Genomic DNA, 19,377 nt, shown 5'->3' with positions numbered 1-19,377 from the left:
GTGGGGAGGGGGGGGGGGGGGTGTCCCCATTGCGCGCCCCCAAGGAACCCCCCTGCCCCCCCCAGGAAGGAGCAAAAAGGGGGCTCGGACCCCCCCCCGCAACATGGGGCTCAGACCCTCCCCCCCCCCCACAGCGTGAGGGGACCCTAAATACAGTGGGATGGAGGGGGGGGGGGCAGGGGGGAGAGGGGTGGCAGTTGGGGGTCCCTGAAAATGTCTTTTCCGAGTTCTGGCGCCCCCCCCGCCGCCCCCCAACCTTCCCCGGCCCCGATCCTGGCGGGGGGGGGGTGGTCCAGCGAGTGGGGGGCCTTGGTCCGTCACTCCTCCTTCTTGTCACGGGGTCCATCGTGGGCGGCCTGGGGGGCGTTGGGGGGGGGTGTTAGGTGTGGGGGGGGTCTGGGGTGGGGGGCGTGTTCGAGGTCCCCCCCCCCCTTTCCCCGTACCTGCAGGCGGGCGTGCTGGTCCAGCAGCCGGTCGTACTCCCGCGTCAGCCCCTCGGCCTGGCGCCGCATGGCCTGCACCTCGTTCTCCGCCTTCTCCAGGGCTGTAGAGGGCGAGGGCGGGGGGGGTGGTGTCAGAGTCACCCCAAAAACCTGCAGTGTGTCCCCCCCCCGCCACCTCCCCTCCCCGGCCCACCGGCTCCGTACTGCGCTTGCTGGCCGCCAGCTCCTCCTTCAGCTTCTCCACCTTGGCCTTGAGCTTCTCGTTCTCGTCCTGGGAGGGGGACGCGCCTCCCCCGTCCCCCCCTGCCTCCTGCAGCTGCTGGCAGGGGGAGGGAATGACACACATGCACACGTTAGGGCTGGGGCTCCCCTCCCCGATCCCCCCCCCCAATATCCTCGGTGTCCGTGTCCCCCCCCCCCGGCTACGCGCTCCCCGGTACCTTCCGCAGGACGTCGTTGTCCTCCATGTAGCGGCGGGCGGCCTGGCTGGCACCTTCCGCCTGCTTGCGGAAGGCCTCGCTGGAGGCGCCCAGCACGGCCTGCTGCGAGATGAGGGTGACCAGGCGGCGCAGGAGGCTGCGGGGGGGGCGGGGGGGGGAGCCAGGCTGAGACGGGTTTGGCCTCCCCCCCCCTACCCCGCGGGGCACGGCTGGGGCTCAGGGAAAGAGGAGCGACAGTCCCGGCGCTCCCTTCCAACCCCTATCGTTATTCCGTGATCCCAGGGGCCCCAGGTATCCCCCCCCCCCGCCCCCCCCGGAGACTCACAAGGAGAGGAGGAGGGCGAAGCCGGCCAAGTAGAGGTTACGCTGAGCCCGGAAGAGTTTCATGTGGAAATGCTCGAGGGCGCCGGGGCTGCTCTGCAGGGCCACCCGGTCCGTCACGTCGTACTTACGGGTTTCCCGCAGGGCGTCTGCGGGGAGCAAGGAGAGGGGGGGGGGAAAAAAAAATCACTCCAGCATCCCCTGCCAAACCCCCCCCCCCAGGGAGAGAGAGTGTGTGCGGCGGGGGGGCAATGGTTCCCGCACCCACCGAAGAGCAGCAGGACGAGGATGACGATGAGGACGACAAAGACGGTGTTGCCATAAGCCACGGCCAGGCCCACCAGGCGCGACTTGAAGATCTTCTGCCATCTGTGCGGGGAGCGGGGGGGGGAACAACGGAGGTCAGGGATGGCAGCCGGGGACCCCCCCACCCGCACCCCCCCCCCCCCCCCCCCAGCCCCTGAGGGACCCCTCCGCAGCCCCAGAACCCCCCCCGCAGCCCCTGAGGGACCCCCCCACCTCAGCCCCAGGCCGCCCCCCCCCCCCCCCCGACCCTCTCATCCCCGGGGACACCCCCCCCCCCCCACCTCCTCCTCCCCCCGGACTCCCTCCAGCCCCACGACACCCCCCCCCCCCCCCCCCACCCCCGGGTTTCTCCCCACCTGGCCGGCGAGACGAAGGGGACGCAGAGCAGGAGGACGAGGAAGACCTCGGCGTAGAGGAAGGTGGCGACCGCCGTCCACTGCAGGCTCATGGCGGCCTGAGGCGGGGGTGGGGGGGACAGAGAGAGGAGGGATGGGGACCTCGCTCACCGCTCCCCCTCCCCGGTCACGGTCACACCCCCCCCCCGCGCCCCTTCCCGGGGACCCCCCCCGCCTGCGGGATCACTATCTGCCCCCCTCCCGCCCCCTCCAGCGGCCTCCCCCGTTCTCACTATCTGGCAGCGGCGGCCCCGTCCCCGCCGACCACCGCCCCTACCGGAAGCAGGACTCAGCCCGGAACGGAAGTCCCGCCCACGCCTCTGCGGCAACACCCAATCAGAGCCGGCGAGCCCCCTCCCGCTTCCGGCCCGTACCGAGGCGGAAAGAGGCACCGCGGCTTCCGGCCGCCGCCGCCATTTTCCCTCCCGTCCTGAGGGAAGGCGTCGCTTCCCCGGCGCCGTCATGGCCGCGGCGGCCTCGCAGCGGGGCGGGGGCCGGGTACCGAGCTCGGGCACCCGCTGCCGGCGGCGGGGTGGCAGACAGCGAGCTGAGGCGAGGCCGGGGGGGAAGCGGAGCCCCGCCGGGAGCCAGAGCGGCCCGTGGGCCGTGTCGGTCTGCGGTAGCGGGTGTAGGGGCGGGGATGGGGCGGCTCCGGAGGGCAGCGGGGCTCCTTGCGGTGCGCGGCGTCGTGGTGAAAGCGTAACTGCCCTTGTCCTTTCCGGTAACGGGCCCGCGCGGCGGCTCCGTCGGCGACGCGGATGGTGGGATCGAGGGTGGGATGGTGGGATCGGAGGTGGGATCAGTGCGTTTGCCGGCGGTACCGAGGTGCGTGGAGCAGGGACACGCCGGAGGGACGCGCTGGGCTGGGATGCCATCCCGAGGGACACCTGGGCGGCTGGAGGGGTGGGACCGTGCCACGCTTGTTTAAATCCAACCAGGCCGAGAATCCCCTGGGACCCCCTGCAGCCCCCTGGGACCCTCCCACACCCATCCCAGGACACCCCTGAGCCCCTTGGAGCCCCCAGGGACGCCCTAGAGCCCTCCGGGACCCCCTGGAGCCCCCCCTGGTACCCCCAACGTCAGCCAGGGAGCCTTCTAGGACAGCCCCCCGCCCCACTACCTGGAGCCCCCCCGGACACCCCAGAGCCATCTGGGACCTCCTGTCCCCCCACCCCAGTACTCCCCACATCTCCTTGGACCCTCCAGGGCCCTCTGTGACCTCTCGTACCCCCCCGGCCTCCCTGGAGCCTTCTGGGACACCCCACGATCCTGCCAGGACCCTCCCACACCCCCTCCAGGGCCCCCTGGAGTCCCCCCAGACACCCGAGAGCCCTCTGGGACCCCTTGGAGCGTCGCTGGTACTCCCCACATCCGCCTGGGACCATCCTTGGACCCTTCCGATACCCCTGGGGACTCCTCACGTTCCCCCAGGACTCTCTGGAGCCTTCTGGGACCCCCTGCTTTTCTCCCTGGGATTCCATGGAGCCTCCTGGGAACCTCCCACACCCCCTCCAGGACCCCACAGATCCCCCTGGAGCCCCCCAGGACACCCCAGAGCCCTCTAGGACCCCCTGAAGCTCCCTCTGTACCCCCCATATGCCCTTGGGACCCCCCCATATCCCTCTGGGACCATCCTTGGCTCTTTCAGGGCCCCTTGGGACCCCTTATGTTCCCCCAAGGCTCCCTGGAGCCTTCTGGGACCCCCTACATTCCCCCTGGGACCCTCCCAAACCCCCTCCAGGACCCCGCAGATTCCACTAGTGCACCCCTGCACACCCTAGAGCCCTCTGGTACCCCCTGGAGCGTCCCCCTGGTAACCCCCACATCCCCTGGGACCCCACACACATGCCCTGAGAGTCCGCCAGAGCCCTCCAGGATCCCTCCTGACTCCCTGGAGCACCCTGGGACCTTCCCACACCCCCTCCAGGACCCCCTGGAGCCCCCAGGACCGTCCCAGAGCAATCTGGGACCCCCTGGAGCCACTCCTGGTAACCCCCACATCCCCCTGGGACCCTCCTAGGACCCCCTGCGACCCTTCATGTTCCCCCAGAGCTCTCTGGAGCCCTCCAGGACATGCCAGAGCCGGCTGGGACTCCCTGGAGCCCTTGCCAGTACCCCCAGCATCCTGCTGGGACGCTCCTGGGACCCCCCCACACCACACCAGAGCCCCCCAGGACTCCCTGGAGCCCGTTGTGGGCATCTCGTACTGCTCGAGAGATGCCCCGGCCCAGGTTTGCAGCCCCTGGTGGAGCCGCCAGAGGTGAAGGGGGCGGCCCTGGGTCTGCCAGGGCTTTTGTTTATTTTTTTTTTTTTTTGGGGGGGGTGAATAAAAGGGGGTGTGTGTCTGGGCAGCTGATGATGTAATTTTGGGGCGCCCCGACATCACTGGGGGAGCGACGATGCAGCGGAGGAGCAGGTGAGTGGGGGGGGGTGTGGGGTTACGTGGGTGCCCCCAGAAGAGGTGGGTCACAGCCCCAAAGCGTCTGAAAATTCGTGGGATGCGTTAAAAAAAACCAAAAAACGTGAAAACCTCTGACTGTGGGCACGAGGCGCTGAGATGGAGACCGATCTCTCGGGTGTATATGGGAAACACGTACCTTGAGAAATGACACCCATTTGTGTGCGTAAAATACGTTCGAAATAAAAACCTCTGTCTCTCAGGATTCTACGGTTCTGTGCTTCTGTGTTATACGAAAGATCCCAGAATAGGAAAATACTGACAAAAGGCGTTTATAAAAATATATTCGTGTCAAAATAGATGCGTAAGCAGACCGTCTCAGTAGATATTCTGTATCGTGAGTGTTGATGTATAAGTCCCCAGCCTCCCCCCCCACCCCCCCCCGACCTCCAGCGCACTCGCTGCTGTGTGTCCCCCCCCCCCGCCCCGTCCCTGCCGCCCCCGCGGAGGCTCGTTGTGGGGCGGGGGGAAAAGCCCCGCTCGGCGGGTCTGCGGCGCGGAGGCGCTGCCTGGGGCTGCCGGGGCTGCGAGGGCGGAGAAGGCGGGGCTGGTCCCCGGCGGGACCGGAGCGGGCCGAGGGCGGTGGCGGCTCTTGGCCCCGCTGAGCGGCGGCAGCCGGGGACCGAGGTGGCGCCGCCCGGCGGCCGAGGGCGCGTCCTGCGCGGGGCGGGGCGGGGGGGGGGGGGAGCGGCGCGTGCGCTGCGGCCCCGCCTCCCGCCCTCCCTGGCCACGCCCCCCCGGCAGCCCTGGCCACGCCTCCTGCGCCCCTCGGCCCCGCCCCTCTGCCCCCAACCCGCGCCGGGCGTTGATTCCGCAGCTCGTGCGCATGCGCGGCTTCGCGGAGGCCCCGTCCGGCGCCGGTGTCGAGAAAGCGGCGGCTGGAGGCCGAATCGGGACCGCCGGGACTCTGTCGAGCTCCGCGCCGCCTGGAGCGGGATCGGTGCCGCCCGCCCGGCCCCGAGAGCGGCCGTCGACGCCCCACTATCGGCTCTTACCGCGTTACCGCGCCCCCATCGGTGCCCGGCAGTTTTCCGGGCGTCTATCTCCATGGCCCCGCTGTCCTCAAGGACCCCGGAAGTATCCCCTCAGTCAGCCGACGCGCGTCTCTATCGCACTTTAGTCCTCCAGGAGCCCGGAAGTGTCCCCTCAGTCAGCCGACGCGCGTCTCTGTGGCACTTTAGTCCTCCAGAAACCCGGAAGTTCCCCCTCAGTCAGCCGACGCACGTCTCTATGGCACTTTAGTCCTCCAGAAACCCGGAAGTGCCCCCTCAGTCAGCCGACGCGCGTCTCTGTGGCACTTTAGTCCTCCAGAAACCCGGAAGTTCCCCCTCAGTCAGCCGACGCACGTCTCTATGGCACTTTAGTCCTCCAGAAACCCGGAAGTACCCCCTCAGTCAGCCGACGCGCGTCTCTATGGCACTTTAGTCCTCCAGAAACCCGGAAGTGCCCCCTCAGTCAGCCGACGCGCGTCTCTATGGCACTTTAGTCCTCCAGGACCCCGGGCTCAGGAGCTCGTTCTGCTGCTGGGCCCCGGGGGGTCGGTGCTCTGCTGGGCCTTCGGTTGGCGGCAGCTCTGGGGCGGGCTCAGCTGTCTGGGGAGGCGCGTTTTGGCATTTCGGGAGGCGGGGGTGAGAAGGGCTGAGCTGAGGCCTTCGGGAGCAGTAAACCTCCAGCCGCCTGTACGGCAGAAAGTTGACCGGTCTGCTGCTTTTTTGTTTCCTTTTTTTCAGGTCAGTGACTTCGTGATGCGTGTTTGGGGGGTGCCCGGATGGTTTAACAGCGTGCTTTGCTTTGCTTTGTTCTAGGAGCACCGCATTTTCCTAGAATTCCTGACTTCTTTGAAGATGGAACTGTGGGTTTTTCACCGGTTTTGCAGTAGGCTGTGTGAATTGCTGATATTGTTTCTCTTAATTGGGCTGACGACGAGATTATCTCGTAGGGGTTACGGCGAGCGTTTTGTATGCGGCTGCATATGGCACTAGCGTTTCTCAAGAAAGCGGCAGGGACGTAAGGCGTAGCGTCGCTCAGGGTATGGCGTGGCTCGTCACCTTCCCCCATTGCCCGCGGAGTGCCACGGTGTCCCTCGCGTGTTTGCAGCGGGCAGCAAACTGGGTTCGTCAGTCTCTGTCGTATCGGTTTTGCCTTTGGATCTGGGTGTCGACAGGGTCCGGTCTGTTCTAGTCTCTTGCAGTTGAGGTGAGCTGGACGGTGTGGAGGAGGAGCACGGGACTTGTGATGTCGCGGAAACGCAATGGTAATTTTGTGTTTGTTGGTATCGTCGGTGCCATAAGCAATTGTTGCTGCAGCCTCCGACTCTGGAATCGACGGGACGCAGGTGAGCGGATTGCCGTGGCACCTCTGAGGACGAGGGTGTTGTGGAAGAGGTTGGCATCTACTGTCATGGTGGTCGCTGCTGGAGCTGTGATTTCTCTTTGTTTTGCCGATGAAGAGGAACGTGGTGACTGCAGGAACGCGTCAGTTAGCTGCTTGTTGTGGTTTTTTTTCGTCAAGGATGAATTCAGGCCACTGGCCCTCCGAAAGCGAAGTAGAGGGACAGGCGCTGGAGGGGGCCAAGGTTGACAGTTTCAGGGAGGAGTTTTCAAGTCAGGGTGGAGCAGAGGCGTATCCAGGAGCAGTGTCCTCTGCGCAGGTAAAGGGGGCGGGTTACTCTTCAGCACAAAGGTAGCGTGTGCTGGGCAGGGCAGTTCTGGCCCGCGTCTGTTGTGTTGTTTGTGTGGTGTGTTTTCTGTGTCTTAAACCTTCCTTGGGATTCAGTGTCCTCTTTCCACTTGAGGAGCGCGGTCTGTACTTCAGGCACCATCCCTAGAGCCTCGAATGCCCGTCCTCATTGGCATTGCCCCAGTCGGGGGCTGCTTTTCTTGCACCATAAGCTTAAAGCGTGGCTGGGTCTTTAGAAACTCGGAAGTTTCTGGACGGTCCTCATCTGCGGCGTTGTTCCTGGCTGCGGGAGCAGCCCTGTTCTCTAGCCACCCGTTTTCAGTGACTGCGACTTCTTCCCTGCATCCTTAAGTTCTTCGGTCTTGAAGACCGGCTTCCCGCGCATACATCTCCTCGGTCTGAGAGTCACTCGTTGTCCCGGGCCGTTGCGTTGTCGTCATTTCCTGGGCTTTCCCTCGAGCCTTCTCACGTCACCGCCATGGGCCCGCAGGTTTTCTTGCCTGACAATCCCTTACGTCGTCGGGGTGTCATCCTTCTTGCTGGGAGTTTTCTCTGATCCGCGAGGTGCGTTGTTTGTGGCGTTGTGTGTAGCGTCGGTCTGTGCTTGTGCGTGTTGGGCTCGGAGCTGCTCTGCCCGGTCGCGTAGAGTCAGGGGCAGGGGGAAGAGCAGCAGGAGTCTATGGGTAATACGTTGATGTAACGAGACTGTTGAGGCCAAGGTGGCACAGTCAACTCCCAGCAAGGAGCCACCAGCAGGTGGTGTGGGCAGCTCTTTAATTCAGGGGTTTTTTGGGATGAGCAGAGCTGTGTGGGAGGGGCTGTTCCGCAGTAGTGACGCAGACTGCGTCTCCGAGATGTTAAAGCCGCTTTGTGTGGGGTGTCATGTTTGTGTAGTTTGGTTTTTTTTTTGATGTCAGGCTGCAACTGTACTCCAGATGGTATTTCTAAGTCAAAAGACGACCTTTTCCGGGGGGTGTGTGTGGGGTGTCACACTGGGTCCCCCCCAAAAATGCCTGAAAATTCACGGGGGGAATGTGTGTTTAAAAATAGAATAAAACCTGTCTATATGGGCGTGAGGCATTGAAATAAAGAAGATTTTCTCATTTTTACAGATATTGTAAAATATGAGTTTATGTGTATAAACTCGTTTTTGTTCTAGCTACTGAGATGTTCATTAGGGTGCTTTATGCAGGTTCAGGAAACACGTGACTTGTAATTCCATGCTTTTTTGTTGCTTTCTGTATTTTGGGACGCAAGTAGCGCTGTGGCGTAAAAAGTCAAAGCGAGATTATCAATATGACTTTAAATTGCCAGCAGTTTACAATAAATAACTTATTTCACAGGGGAAGATGTTTTTGAGGAAGTTTTCTCCTAGAATCTGGTTCTGTTTTGTTATTCGCTCCCATCCAAAAAGGGGTTCTGGCAGAAGGTCGTTAGTGCACACGGTCTCGCTAGAAATGAGGAACGACCCCGTAGTAACAGATTGTGTCTGGGTTTGTATTTTTTTGTTTTGAAGGACACTCAAGTACATAAATTTTAATAATAATGTTACCGTTGCATTGAATAAGCCACTTTCCTGTAGAGATAAGTCTGATGTTTATTTTTTTTCTGTCTCACCTCTCTCTAACTGCTCCCCTGGACACATCGTTGATGCAATGGGAGGAGCTGCAAGGGAGGAGCAGATGATGCTTTTTCTAGATGGTAAAATTAAAGCAAATAACAACACCTGCTGCCCCTTCAGCTGCTTTTATGCTTCTGGGGGGCGGCCCCACCCTTTACCCAGGGGGTTGTGGGAAAGGTGGTGGGCATGGCCCGGGGTACATGAGCCACAGCTTCGGGTTGGGAGCTCGTTCTGCTGCTGGTCTTCTCCGGGGTCGGAGCTCTGGAGCTCCTTCGGTGTTGTCTTGGAGCTCGTGCGGCTGTTCGGGAAGGCTTGTTTTGGCGTTTGAACTAGTGTAGGTGAGACATCAGAGGTGAGACTCCCCAATGGAAGGGTGGTTGCCACAGAAAGTGGAGTTGTATGTTATCTTTTTTCTTTTTTTTTTTCCCCCATATCTTTAGTTTCGTAGGGAGCCTTTAGTTTGTTTAAATGGTTTAATAGTATGCGTCTCTTCTTTTTTTTTTTTTGCTTATGGCAGGTGGTGTGTGTTTTACTATAATTTCTAACTTCACTGAAGATAAAATATTGTATTTTTTTCCAATTTTGATGTACGCTATGTTAGTTGGTGTTTTTATTAGTCTTAATTGGGTGCGTTATGAGATACTGGAGCAGGATTTAGGGCGAGTGTTTTGTAGGTATCTATATATTGAGTTTGTTTTGAGAAAACAGCAGGGATGTAACAGCAGGGATGGCTCATCGTTTCCCCCCAGAGCACACAGGGCATCACGGTGGCCCTGAAGCTCTTGCAGGAGGCTACCGGTAGGTTCTGTAACTGTTTTCCTGGCTTTCTGGGTCTGTAGCAGAGCCCGGAGTCTCTGTGAAGGCAGAAGACGGGAGGTGTCTGCCACACACAGGGCTCAGAAGAGCAGGTCCCGAGGAGCGGTTGGAAAATCAGGGGCAGGAGTTGTGGGGAGGCAGTGGGTCTCCTTCCCTGACGGCTCAGGAGAAGGGAGGGAGTCTCTAAAGTTTTGGCATTAGGGGATGGCTGGGAAAGGGAGGCGGGTTCATGTGTCTTTCTCAAACCAGTCTTGTAGTTGGGTTTGGTTGTCGATGGTGTCTGGTCTGCTCTAGGCTCTCGCATTTGAGGCAAGACAGATGCTATGGAGGAGGAGCACAGGACTGGTGGTTTGCCAGAAGCGCAGTGGTAATGTTGTGTTTCTTGGTATCTTAGGTGCCGTGAATAACCGTCGCTGCAGCATCCGACTCTAGAATTGGTGCGGGGCAGGCAATCAGACTGCATCAGCATTCAGGAGGCTTGAGGGGTTTTGTGGAGGAGGTCGGCATCTCCCCTCGGGGCGCTTATTGCTGGTGTTGGGGCTGCTCTTGCGATGACTTTTCCTTTTCCTTTTGCAGAGGAAGAGGAATAAGCCGGTGACCGCAGGAACGTATCGGATGGTTGTGTCTTGTGGACTACGTCGAGGATGGAATCAGATGCTAGCCCTCCAAAAGCTAAGTTGAGAGACCAGCACCGGAGAGGGGCGGAGGCTGACAACTGTGTAATGGGGTCTTTGATGTTTGTGTAGGGGGGAGGGCTGTTCTGGGGCACAGTCTCCTTTGGGCAGGTAAATGACGTAGCTTACTGTCCAGTGCGATGTGAACGCAACCTGGGCAGGGCAGTTCCAGCCTGTGTGTGTTGTCGTGTCGTTCGTGTGGTCTGTGTTTTGCATCCTAGACCCTTTTTCTGGGTCTCGAGATCATCTTTAAGCTCCAGGAGCACGGAACGTGCATCGGTCTTGCATCTTGGAACTTTCCGGATGGCCCACTTCAGCGACTGGGGCTTCTTCCCTGTGTCGTTAAGTTCTTAGGTCTTGAAGCTGGGCTTCCTACGCGTCCATCTTGTCAGGCTCGACAGTCCCTTCTCAGGAACTGTGAAGTTCTACACTTGGTTTCAGGGGGTTCTGTGGAGCCTCTTCACATCGTCGCCATCACAGTGCCGCAGGTCGTCTTGCCCAACGGTGACTTTGGTCCCGGTGTCATCCTTCTTGCTGAGAGTTTTCTCTCATCCTTGAGGCGCGTTGTTCGTCGTGTTCTGTGTGGCGTCAGTCTGTGTGTGTCTGGCTCGGGGCTGCCCTGCCCGGGTGCGTAGCGTCCAGGGTAGGCAGAATCATGACAGCAGTCTGTACTGAATATGAGGATCTGTCTACACCCGGGCAAAGGTTGCTCAGTCGTCTCGACTTGATTAGCTCTCGAGAGGCTGCGTGGACGGGTGTTTCGTTAGCGGGCGCTGGCATAAGCGCAGCCAAGTTGGAGAGGGTGTTCGTGGCCCGTGAAGGGGACAGTATCTCAAAAATGGTAAGCCTGCGTTGTGTGTAACGTTTGCGGGCTTCTCTTCTCTGGATGACAGGCAGTAGTTGGACTTATGTGAACAGGGTTCTTCAGTAGAAACAAGACCTTTGGAGTTAAGCTACTGCTCCGCATTAGGGTAATGTTTGATGTTGTGTTGCTTTTTTTTCAGGTGCAGAGAGATGAGGTGGCCGGGGATACGCAGGGGAGCTGACGGGAGCGCGGGACGAAGGTGGCTGAGCCCGAGGTCTTAAAGGGAAGATGTGACCGGCGGCTCCATGAATACATTTGGCCACTTCTTCTTTTTTTCATGTGAATGTGAGGTTACGTAGCCATGTGTGGAAGTGCTGGTCTGAGGTACAACAGAACCGGTGTTGTTTGCAGTCACGTCACTTTGCAGGTAAGTCTCTTCCAATGAACTGAACTCTCTGAAGGTAATGACGTATTTTTCAGGTAGTATCTGCCTTCAGAGCGCCAAGAACTTATATTTACAGTTAATGCGAAGGGATGCCGTGCAGAGAGGCTGTTGCTTATGCTTATTCCTATAATAGCACAGCGCAGCTGACTTTTATATATGCCCCGTCGGAGGGTCGGAAGCAGAAAAGCGTAGAGGGGTTGCACCCATGGTGAAGAGTAGACGGGACCGGTGACCCGAATCTGACTGATGGGGTATCGCATCCCATCCTCATCACCCTCAGTATAAAAGCGGGGGGATCGAAGGGGTCGGTACCTGTCGTCTGGCCTTTGAGGACTCCTCTGTCTGGTCATTGTCCTTTGACCTCGATCCGTGCATTTATGCAACCAGGTCCGGAATCTGGTTCCCGTCTGTCGCCGAGTCTGGTCCTGGACTTTCCCCGTGCCAGCGGGTGAGGCGATGGTCATCTTGGGAGCTCCATGCCGGGTTGTGTGTATATATTTTCTCTCTGCTACTGTTTTCCTGTTATTCTTGTCTTTCCTCGGTACTACTTTTCTGTTTATATTTCGTTAGAGTTCAGTTTCTCTTTCGGTTCCTAAGTCTCCCTCACATTGTTTTCTCCCTCAGGAGAGAAGTTAAAAGAGAGCGTCTGTCGTTTCATTTAATGCCCAGCCTAAGCCATGACAGCAATGACAGAAAGGGCAGCGGAGCGGACTCGGCTGAGGAGAGCGGCGGTCGGAAGGGTTGGTTCTTTCTCAGCCGCTGCATTACAGGCGGCGCACAAGCCTCTGCTTGCGCTCTGTCCGTCCTTCCTATCCAGAACGTGGTTCTGGCAGAAGTCGGGTAATACGCGTCGTCTTGCTAGAAGTGACATATGACCCCCCCCAGCATTGTGGGTTTTCTTTCACAAGGAAAGTAAAGGACATTGAGTCTTGATTAAAAACGTGGTTATCGGGCCTAATGGTCTACTTGCCTATGGAGGTTAGGATGATGTCTTTCTCTTTATGTCTACGCCCTGCAAAAGTTTAAGTTTACGTACCTACCGGGCCCCGTTGCTGACACAACTGACATAATTGTAATAAAAGAGCACGTATTGTCCGTTCCTCTAAGGGTTGCTTTCTCCATTTTGGTGTTTTGCATGCTGTACTTCTCAGGCCTGTGAGGAAAGGAGCAGCTTTTCCTCTGGCAGGCTCTATGCCTTGTGGAGGTCAGCCAGGCCCTTTCCCAGGGGATGGTGGGAAGGGGGGTGGGCAGGGCCCGGGGTATATAACACACAGCCTCTGCTGGGGCAGCTCATTCTGCTGCTGGGCTTCTCCAGGGTCAGAGCTCTGCCTGTCCTTCAGTCGATTGCAGCTTCGGAGGCGGCTCAGCTCCTGGGGTGGAGATGTTATCCCATTTAGGGAATCGCAGGTAGGAAGCTGGAGGTGGCAAGACCTTCAGGACCAGGTGAGGTTTGGCAGCACGTACAGTAGAGAGCGGCCTCATGCCCGCTTCTCTTCCGTGCGGTTTTTCAGGTTAGTCACGTGGTAATGAGCATTCGGGGGCGGTGAGATGGTTTAAGGGTATGGTTTTCTCTCTTCCAGGCATGGCGCGTTATCCTGGAATCCCTGGCTGTATTGAAGATGGAACTTTCTTGTGTGTTTTTTTTTTTTTTTCCCCCACTAGCTTTGCTGTATCCCAGGTAAGATGCCAATAGAATCTGTCTCAATCGGGCAGATGATGAGATTACTTTGCAGGGACTTGAGGGTGAGCACCTTGTCTGCAGCTGTAGATGGAGTTTTCGCATTTCTCAGGAAAGCAGCAGGGCCATAAGGTATAACGCATTTCAGGATGTGGGGCGCCTCGTCGCCTTCCCCCACGGTGCTCAGGGTTTCGCCGTGTCCCTGGAGCCTTTGTGGCGCGCGGCAGGCCCCTGGTGTAGGTCGGGTCAGGGCTTCGCTGACTCTGTGGGTCTGCAGCAGAGCCCGGAGTCCGTGGGAAGACAGAAGATAGGAGGTGGTGGTGGGACGCAGGGAGAGGCTGGGAAGAGTGGCTCTCGAGAAGCGTCCAACGCCGGGTGTTCGGGCTGGCAAATAAAGGGTGGGAGCTGTGGGGAAGAAGTGGGGCTCCTTCCCTGGCAGCTCAGGGAGAAGAGAAGGGGTTTCTAAAGCTTTGCCACTGGGGGAGGGCTAGGAAAGGGAGCCGGGTTCACGAGTCGTCCTTGGACAGGTTTTGCAGATGGGTTTGGGTGTCGTCGGAGCCTGGTGTGCTCTAGGCTCTCGCATTCGAGGCAAGACAGATGGTGTCGAGGAGGAGCACGGGACTGGTGGTTTGGCAGTAGCGCAGTGGTAATGCTGTGTTTCTTGGTATCTTAGGTGCCGTGAATAACTGTTGCCGCAGCGTCAGACGCTGGAATTGGCGCGGAGCGGGCGAGCAGAATGCCTCGGCGTTCATGAGGCTGAGGGTGTTGTGGAAGAGGTTGGCATCTCCTCTCAGGATGCTTATTGCTGGTGCTGTGGCTGCTTTTGGGATAACTTTTTTTTTTTCTTTTCCTTTTGCAGAGGAAGAGGAGGAAGCTGGTGACCACAGGAACGTACTGGATGGCTGTTTTCTGTGGACTGCCTCAAGGATGGATTCGGACCCCTGGCCCTCCAAAAGCTAAGTTGAGAGACTGGCGCTCAAGAGGGGACGAGGTTGAGAATTGCAAAAAGGTGTCTTTGAAGTTGGCGTAGGGGAGAGGTTTGTCCTGGAGGGCAGTCTCCTTTTAGGCACGTAAGGGATGCGGCTTACTGTTCGGCATTCCCGGGCAGGGTGGTTCCAGCCTGTGTGTGTTGTTGTCTTTCGTGTGGTCCGTGTTCTGTGTCTTAGACCTTTCTCGGGTCTCGAGGTCGTCTTTAAGCTCCAGGAGCACGGCATGGCGCCTCAGGCACCATCCCTAGGGTCTCGAACACCTGCACCCAGGGGCATAGCACCATTCAGCTGCTGGTCGTCTTGCGTTAGAAGCTTAAAGCTCGCATCGGTCTTGCGTCTTGGAAGTTTCCGGATGGCCCGCGTCTACAACTGGGACTTCTTCCCTACGTCATTACGTTCTTAGGTCTTGAAGCCAGGCTTTCCCCGCATACATCTTATCAGTCTTGACAGTCCCTTCTTATCACAGATGATGATGTCCTACACTCTGTTTCAGGGGCTTCCATAGAGCCTCTTCACATCACCACCACGGTCTCCAGGTCTTCTTGCCCGACGGTGACTTCCGTCTGGGTGTCATCCTTCTTGCTGAGAGTTTTCTCTCATCCTTGAGGCGCGTTGTTTTTAGCGTTTTGTGTAGTGTTGGTCTGTGCTTGTGTGTGTGTCTGGCTCGGAGCCCCCCTGCCCGGGTGTGTAGAGTCCAGGGCAGGCAGAGTAGTGATGAGAGTCTACAGTTAATATGTGGATCTGTGGAGACCGAGGCAAAGGTTGGGTAGTCATCTGGAATGAATTGGCTCTCAGTAGGTTGGGTGCGGGGGTGTTTCATTAGTGGCTGTTGGCATAAGCAGAGCCAAGTCGGAGAGGCTGTTCCCAGCCAGTGAAGGCCGCAGTATCTCAAAGACGTTCAGGCTGCTTTGTGTGGGGTGTAATGTTTGTGGGCTTTTTCTGTGTTTTTTTTTTGTTTTTTGACAGCAGGCTGTAGTTGGATCTAATTGAACAGTGTTCCGAAGTAGAAATAAGACCTTTGGAATTAAGCTATCACTCTGCCATCAGGGTAATGCTTGATGTTTTTTCTCTCTCTTTTTAGATGCCGAGAGACGAGACGTGCAGGGTGACGCAGGGGAGCCGAGAGGAGCGCTGTACGGAGGTGGCTCGGCATGTGGCGTTAGAGGGAAGATGTGACTGGCGCCTCTATGAATACAGTTGGGTACTTTTTCTTCTCATGTGAATGAAGACAGAAGATGGGAGTCGATGGTGTGGCGGTTTGGCAGAAGCGCAGTGGTAATGTTGTGTTTCTTGGTCTCTTAGGTGCTGTGAATAACTATCACTGCAGCCTCGGACTCCGGAATCGGCGCGGAGCGGGCGAGCAGAACGCCACGGCCTTCGGGAGGCTGAGGGTGTCGTGGAAGAGGTTGGCGTCTCCTCTCAGGGTGCTTATTGCTGGTGCTGTGGCGGCCTCTGGGGTTATTTTTTATTCTTCTTTTGCAGAGGAAGAGGAGGAACCTGGTGACTGCGGAAATGTATCGGATGGCTGGTTTTTGCGGACCGCATCGAAGAAGGATCCAGATGCCTGGCCCTCCAAAAGCTAAGTTGACAGTCAGGCGCCAGAGAGGGGCCGAGGTGGACAATTGCAAAATGGGGTCTTTGACGTTAGCGTAGTGGCGAGGGCTGTCCCGGGGCACAGTCATATTTAGGAAGGTAAAGGATGTTGCTTACTGTTCAGTGTGACGCTAGCGTGTCCCGGGCAGGGCAGTTCCAGCCTGTGTGTGTTGTCATGTCGTTCATGTGGTCTGTGGTGTGTATCTTCGCCCCTTCTTGGGTCTCGAGGTCATCTTTGAGCTCCAGGAGCACGACGTGGGGCCCTGGGCGTCATCCTTAGGGTCTCGACTGCTTGGGCCTGTGGGCGTAGCATCATTCATCTGATGCTCTTCTTGCGTTAGCATCTTAAAGCGTGCATCAGTCTTGCCTCTCGGAAGTTTCTGGACGGCCCACTTCCATGTCTGGGAGTTCTTCCCTGCGTTGTTACGTTCTTAGGTCTTGAAGCCAGACTTCCTGCACGTCCATCTTAGCGGGCTCAACAGTCCATTCTTATTACGTACCATCACGTTCTACAGTTTGCTTCAGGGGGTTCCGTAGAGCGTCTTCACGTTGACATCATCACGATCCCACAGATTTTCTTGCACGACGGTGACTTTGGTCCCCGTGTCATCTTTCTTGCTGAGAGTTTTCTCTCATCTTTGAGGCGTGTCGTTCGTAGCGTTCCGTGTAGTGTCTGTCTGTAACCGTGAGTGTTTGGCTCGGGGCCGCCCTGCCCGGGCGCGTAGTGTCCAGGGTGGGTGGAGTCGTGTGGAGAGTCTATATGTAGTACATGAATCCCAGTAGATCGGGGCAAAGGTGTTAGAGTTATCTCAGGGTAGCCACTGGGAGGCTGTGTAGACACCTCTTCTGTTTTGTTTGGGAAGAGCAGAGGCATGTTGGGAAGGCAACACAGCAGCAGTGAAGAAGAGTTCATGTGGAAGAGGGTACGGCTGGTTTTGGTGTGGATTTTTTTTTGTAATTTTCTTTGTGTACGGTTGTATTTGGACCTTAGATGGTATTTGTGAAAAGGTGCAAGACTTTGTTATGACTCTATTGCTCTGCCTCAGGGTGATTTCTCTGATGTCGTTCTTGCAGATGCAGCGGGACAAGCTTGGCGGGGCAGTGTAGAGGAGGAGAGCGATGTAAGAAGGTGGGTCAGCACGTGGTGTTAGAGAGAAGATGTGGCTCTGAGTACTGTATGTATTGGTTCTTTCCAATTTGAAGTTTTGAAGCAATGAATGACGTGGGATGTGGGGATGGGGATGAGTCAGTCAAGGTCAGCAGCGGCGGGTGGGCTGAAGTATCACGTCTGCCTCAGAGGGAGCAACTTCCAAGTTGTAAAGCAACCCGTGTCGGTTGGGTTTTATGGGTGGTTTGCGAGCCTTCAGGTTGCACGCCTCGGGGGAGGACGGGCGGGCAAGGTGAGGGAGTGGGAGATGGGGAATTTGGTAGGGTTTTGGGCGGTATCTCGGCGTGCGTTTCTTTGGTTGGTGTGACACGCAGGGTCAGAGGGGCGATGCTGCACGCCCACTGAGTAGTCCCAGCGAGTGAGGCGGTTGTGGACACGTTGGGGAGCTCAGGGGAGTGTTTGTCTTTGGTTTTGCAGGCGCCGCAGGCATCCGGAGCCGGACGAGCGTTGGAGGTGAGCTGGGTAGCAGAGGGGTAGCGCATGGGGGTGGTGGTTTCCCGTAAGCTCAACAGTAATATTGTGTGTCTTCGGTGTTTTAGGTGCCAGAACCAGAGTGTGCCACAAAGTCCATACCCGGAATCCATGCGGAGCAGGTGAGCAGAAGGGTACGGCGCGTGTGATGCGGGGGATATTGCAGTACAACTTAGTGTTGACGGACGCGATGGTGCCTGATGGCACCATTTTGTGCAAATCGGGATTACGTTGCTCAGTAACTTCCTTGACTGCCATTTGAGATGGTCTTGCGTCGTACGCTTAAGAACTTGGTTCCGTACTGTGTTCTTGTATATTTGCAATAGTATTGCTCCGCCTCACTCAGTATCGGTTTCGCATCGTGTTGCCCCGTCACGCTCTTGATTGCTCTGTGATCTATTCTGGCATCGTACCACACCGTGTTGCGTGTTTGTTTTTTTTTTTAATCGGTTGTTCTTTGACTGTGTAATGCCTTGTACCGCCCTCTATTGCGTTACGTCTCGCGTTATATTGCCCCGTCGTAGCCTTGACTGCCTTCTGATCTGTTCGGGCCTCGTACCACACTGTATTGCGGGTTTTTTAATCGGTTGTTCTTCATTTGGGGTTGTTCTTCATTTGGCTTTCTAATGCCTTGTACCGCCCTGTATCGTGTAACATCTCGCATTATATTGCCCTGTCGTAGTCTTGACTGCCTTCTGATCTACTCTGGCATCACACCGCACTGTATTGTGTGGCTTTTAATGGGTTCTTCTTTATTTGACTGTGTAATGCCTTGTACTGCCCTGTATTGTGTTACTTCTTGCGTTATAGTGCGCTGTCATTGTCTTGACTGCCTTCTGATCTTTTCTGGTATTACAGTTGAACGTATGCTGGGTTTCTTAATCGGTTGTTCATTTGGCTGCATGTTGCCTTGGTATGGTGTTGCATCTTGCATTGTATTGCCCTGTCACTGTCTCGACGGTCATTTTACACCTTCCGTCCTAGGACCGCGCTGTGTTGTGAGTTCTTTCATGGGTTGTTGTTTCCTTGACTGTGTCGCCTGGTAGGGCCCCGTATCGCGTTACGTCTTGCCTTGTATTGCTCTGTCATTGTGGTGACCGACATCTGATATATTCTACCGTTGTATGGCACTGTACCGTCAAATCTTCCATTGTCTGCTCTGCATTTGATTGTGCATTGCCTTGTACTGCCCTGTGTAAGGTTAGATCTTGCATGGTGTTGCCCTGTCGTTGTCTTGCCAGTTATTTCAGAGTCTCTGGCACTGTATTGTGCAATTTTTAACCGGTTGTTCTGTATTTGACCGCTGTTGCGATGTCACCCCCCCTTTTTCCCCCGGGCTGCTGCTCGAGCTATAACGACCAGGAGGAGTCGCTACGAGTGGCACTTGAACTTTGTGGGATGGCTGGCACCAGAGTCAAGACACTGTGAGTCAGTTAGCTTGCTATAGACCTAGCGGACAGACCAAGAGCCCTTGGAGCTTTCTTGCAAGGCAGCGGCCTGTTTGCCAGCATTTCCCGGGGACACTCACTTAAGGTTCTGCTCCTGGAGGCTGAGAGAAGCCTTGCCGCAACAGATTCTGGGTCAGTGGCTAACAGCATGCCAGACTTTGCCATCTTGGCTGAGCGATACAAAGGGTTTGATCACGCAGATATGATCCTTTAGAGGTGAACCGTTGCCCAAGTCCGGGGCGAGGATGGGATCCAGCCGCACCTAGACTCCTCTCGGAGAAGGAGTTTAGAAAGCAAGGGGGTCCTTTCCGAGCCTCGTGACTCAAGGGGAGGGTCTCCCAGACAGCGTGTCAGACCCTGGCCCCGAGGCAGTAAATGACCCGGGGTGCGTGGCCGTGCAATCTGGTAAAGTGCCATCACGTGCGCTGCTACCTTTGGTGAATCACTGTTATGTTTGTTAATGTTTCTCTACCTCTCTCTTAGGAGTGAATTTTATCACTGCGCCCACCACAACTGCATATGGCCTGTGTTACGTCTTGCATTGCATTGCCCTGTTGTCTTGACGGTCACATTAGAGAATCTGTCCTAGGGCTGGACTGTAGTGTGATGTGTCTCATGGGTTCTGAT

General features: G+C 57.2%; 1 protein-coding gene across 4 annotated transcripts; it reads right to left on the bottom strand.

Moving 5' to 3' along the window:
- Window positions 1–128: 128 nt before the first annotated feature.
- BCAP31 (B cell receptor associated protein 31) lies at window positions 129–2,238 on the bottom strand. Of its 4 annotated transcripts, none has more exons than XM_063321888.1 (8): window positions 2,139–2,231; window positions 1,867–1,964; window positions 1,473–1,573; window positions 1,209–1,353; window positions 884–1,019; window positions 637–762; window positions 444–544; window positions 129–356 (listed from the first exon to the last, which is right to left on the bottom strand). In XM_063321888.1, exons 2-7 carry the CDS (start codon window positions 1,956–1,958, stop codon window positions 488–490), a joined length of 657 nt encoding a protein of 218 aa, XP_063177958.1. In that variant the 5' UTR covers window positions 1,959–1,964; window positions 2,139–2,231; the 3' UTR covers window positions 129–356; window positions 444–487. The 4 variants fall into 4 exon arrangements, with proteins under 4 accessions (XP_063177958.1, XP_063177959.1, XP_063177957.1 ...); XM_063321889.1 differs by having other exon boundaries at window positions 132–356; window positions 648–762; window positions 2,183–2,238; XM_063321887.1 differs by having other exon boundaries at window positions 133–356; window positions 648–759.
- Window positions 2,239–19,377: the final 17,139 nt, after the last annotated feature.

This window comes from Chroicocephalus ridibundus, unplaced genomic scaffold (assembly GCF_963924245.1).
Source record: "Chroicocephalus ridibundus unplaced genomic scaffold, bChrRid1.1 SCAFFOLD_54, whole genome shotgun sequence".
NCBI lineage: Eukaryota > Metazoa > Chordata > Aves > Charadriiformes > Laridae > Chroicocephalus > Chroicocephalus ridibundus.
Note: the sequence above shows the minus strand (reverse complement) of the source record. Positions and strands in the feature narration are given on the sequence as shown.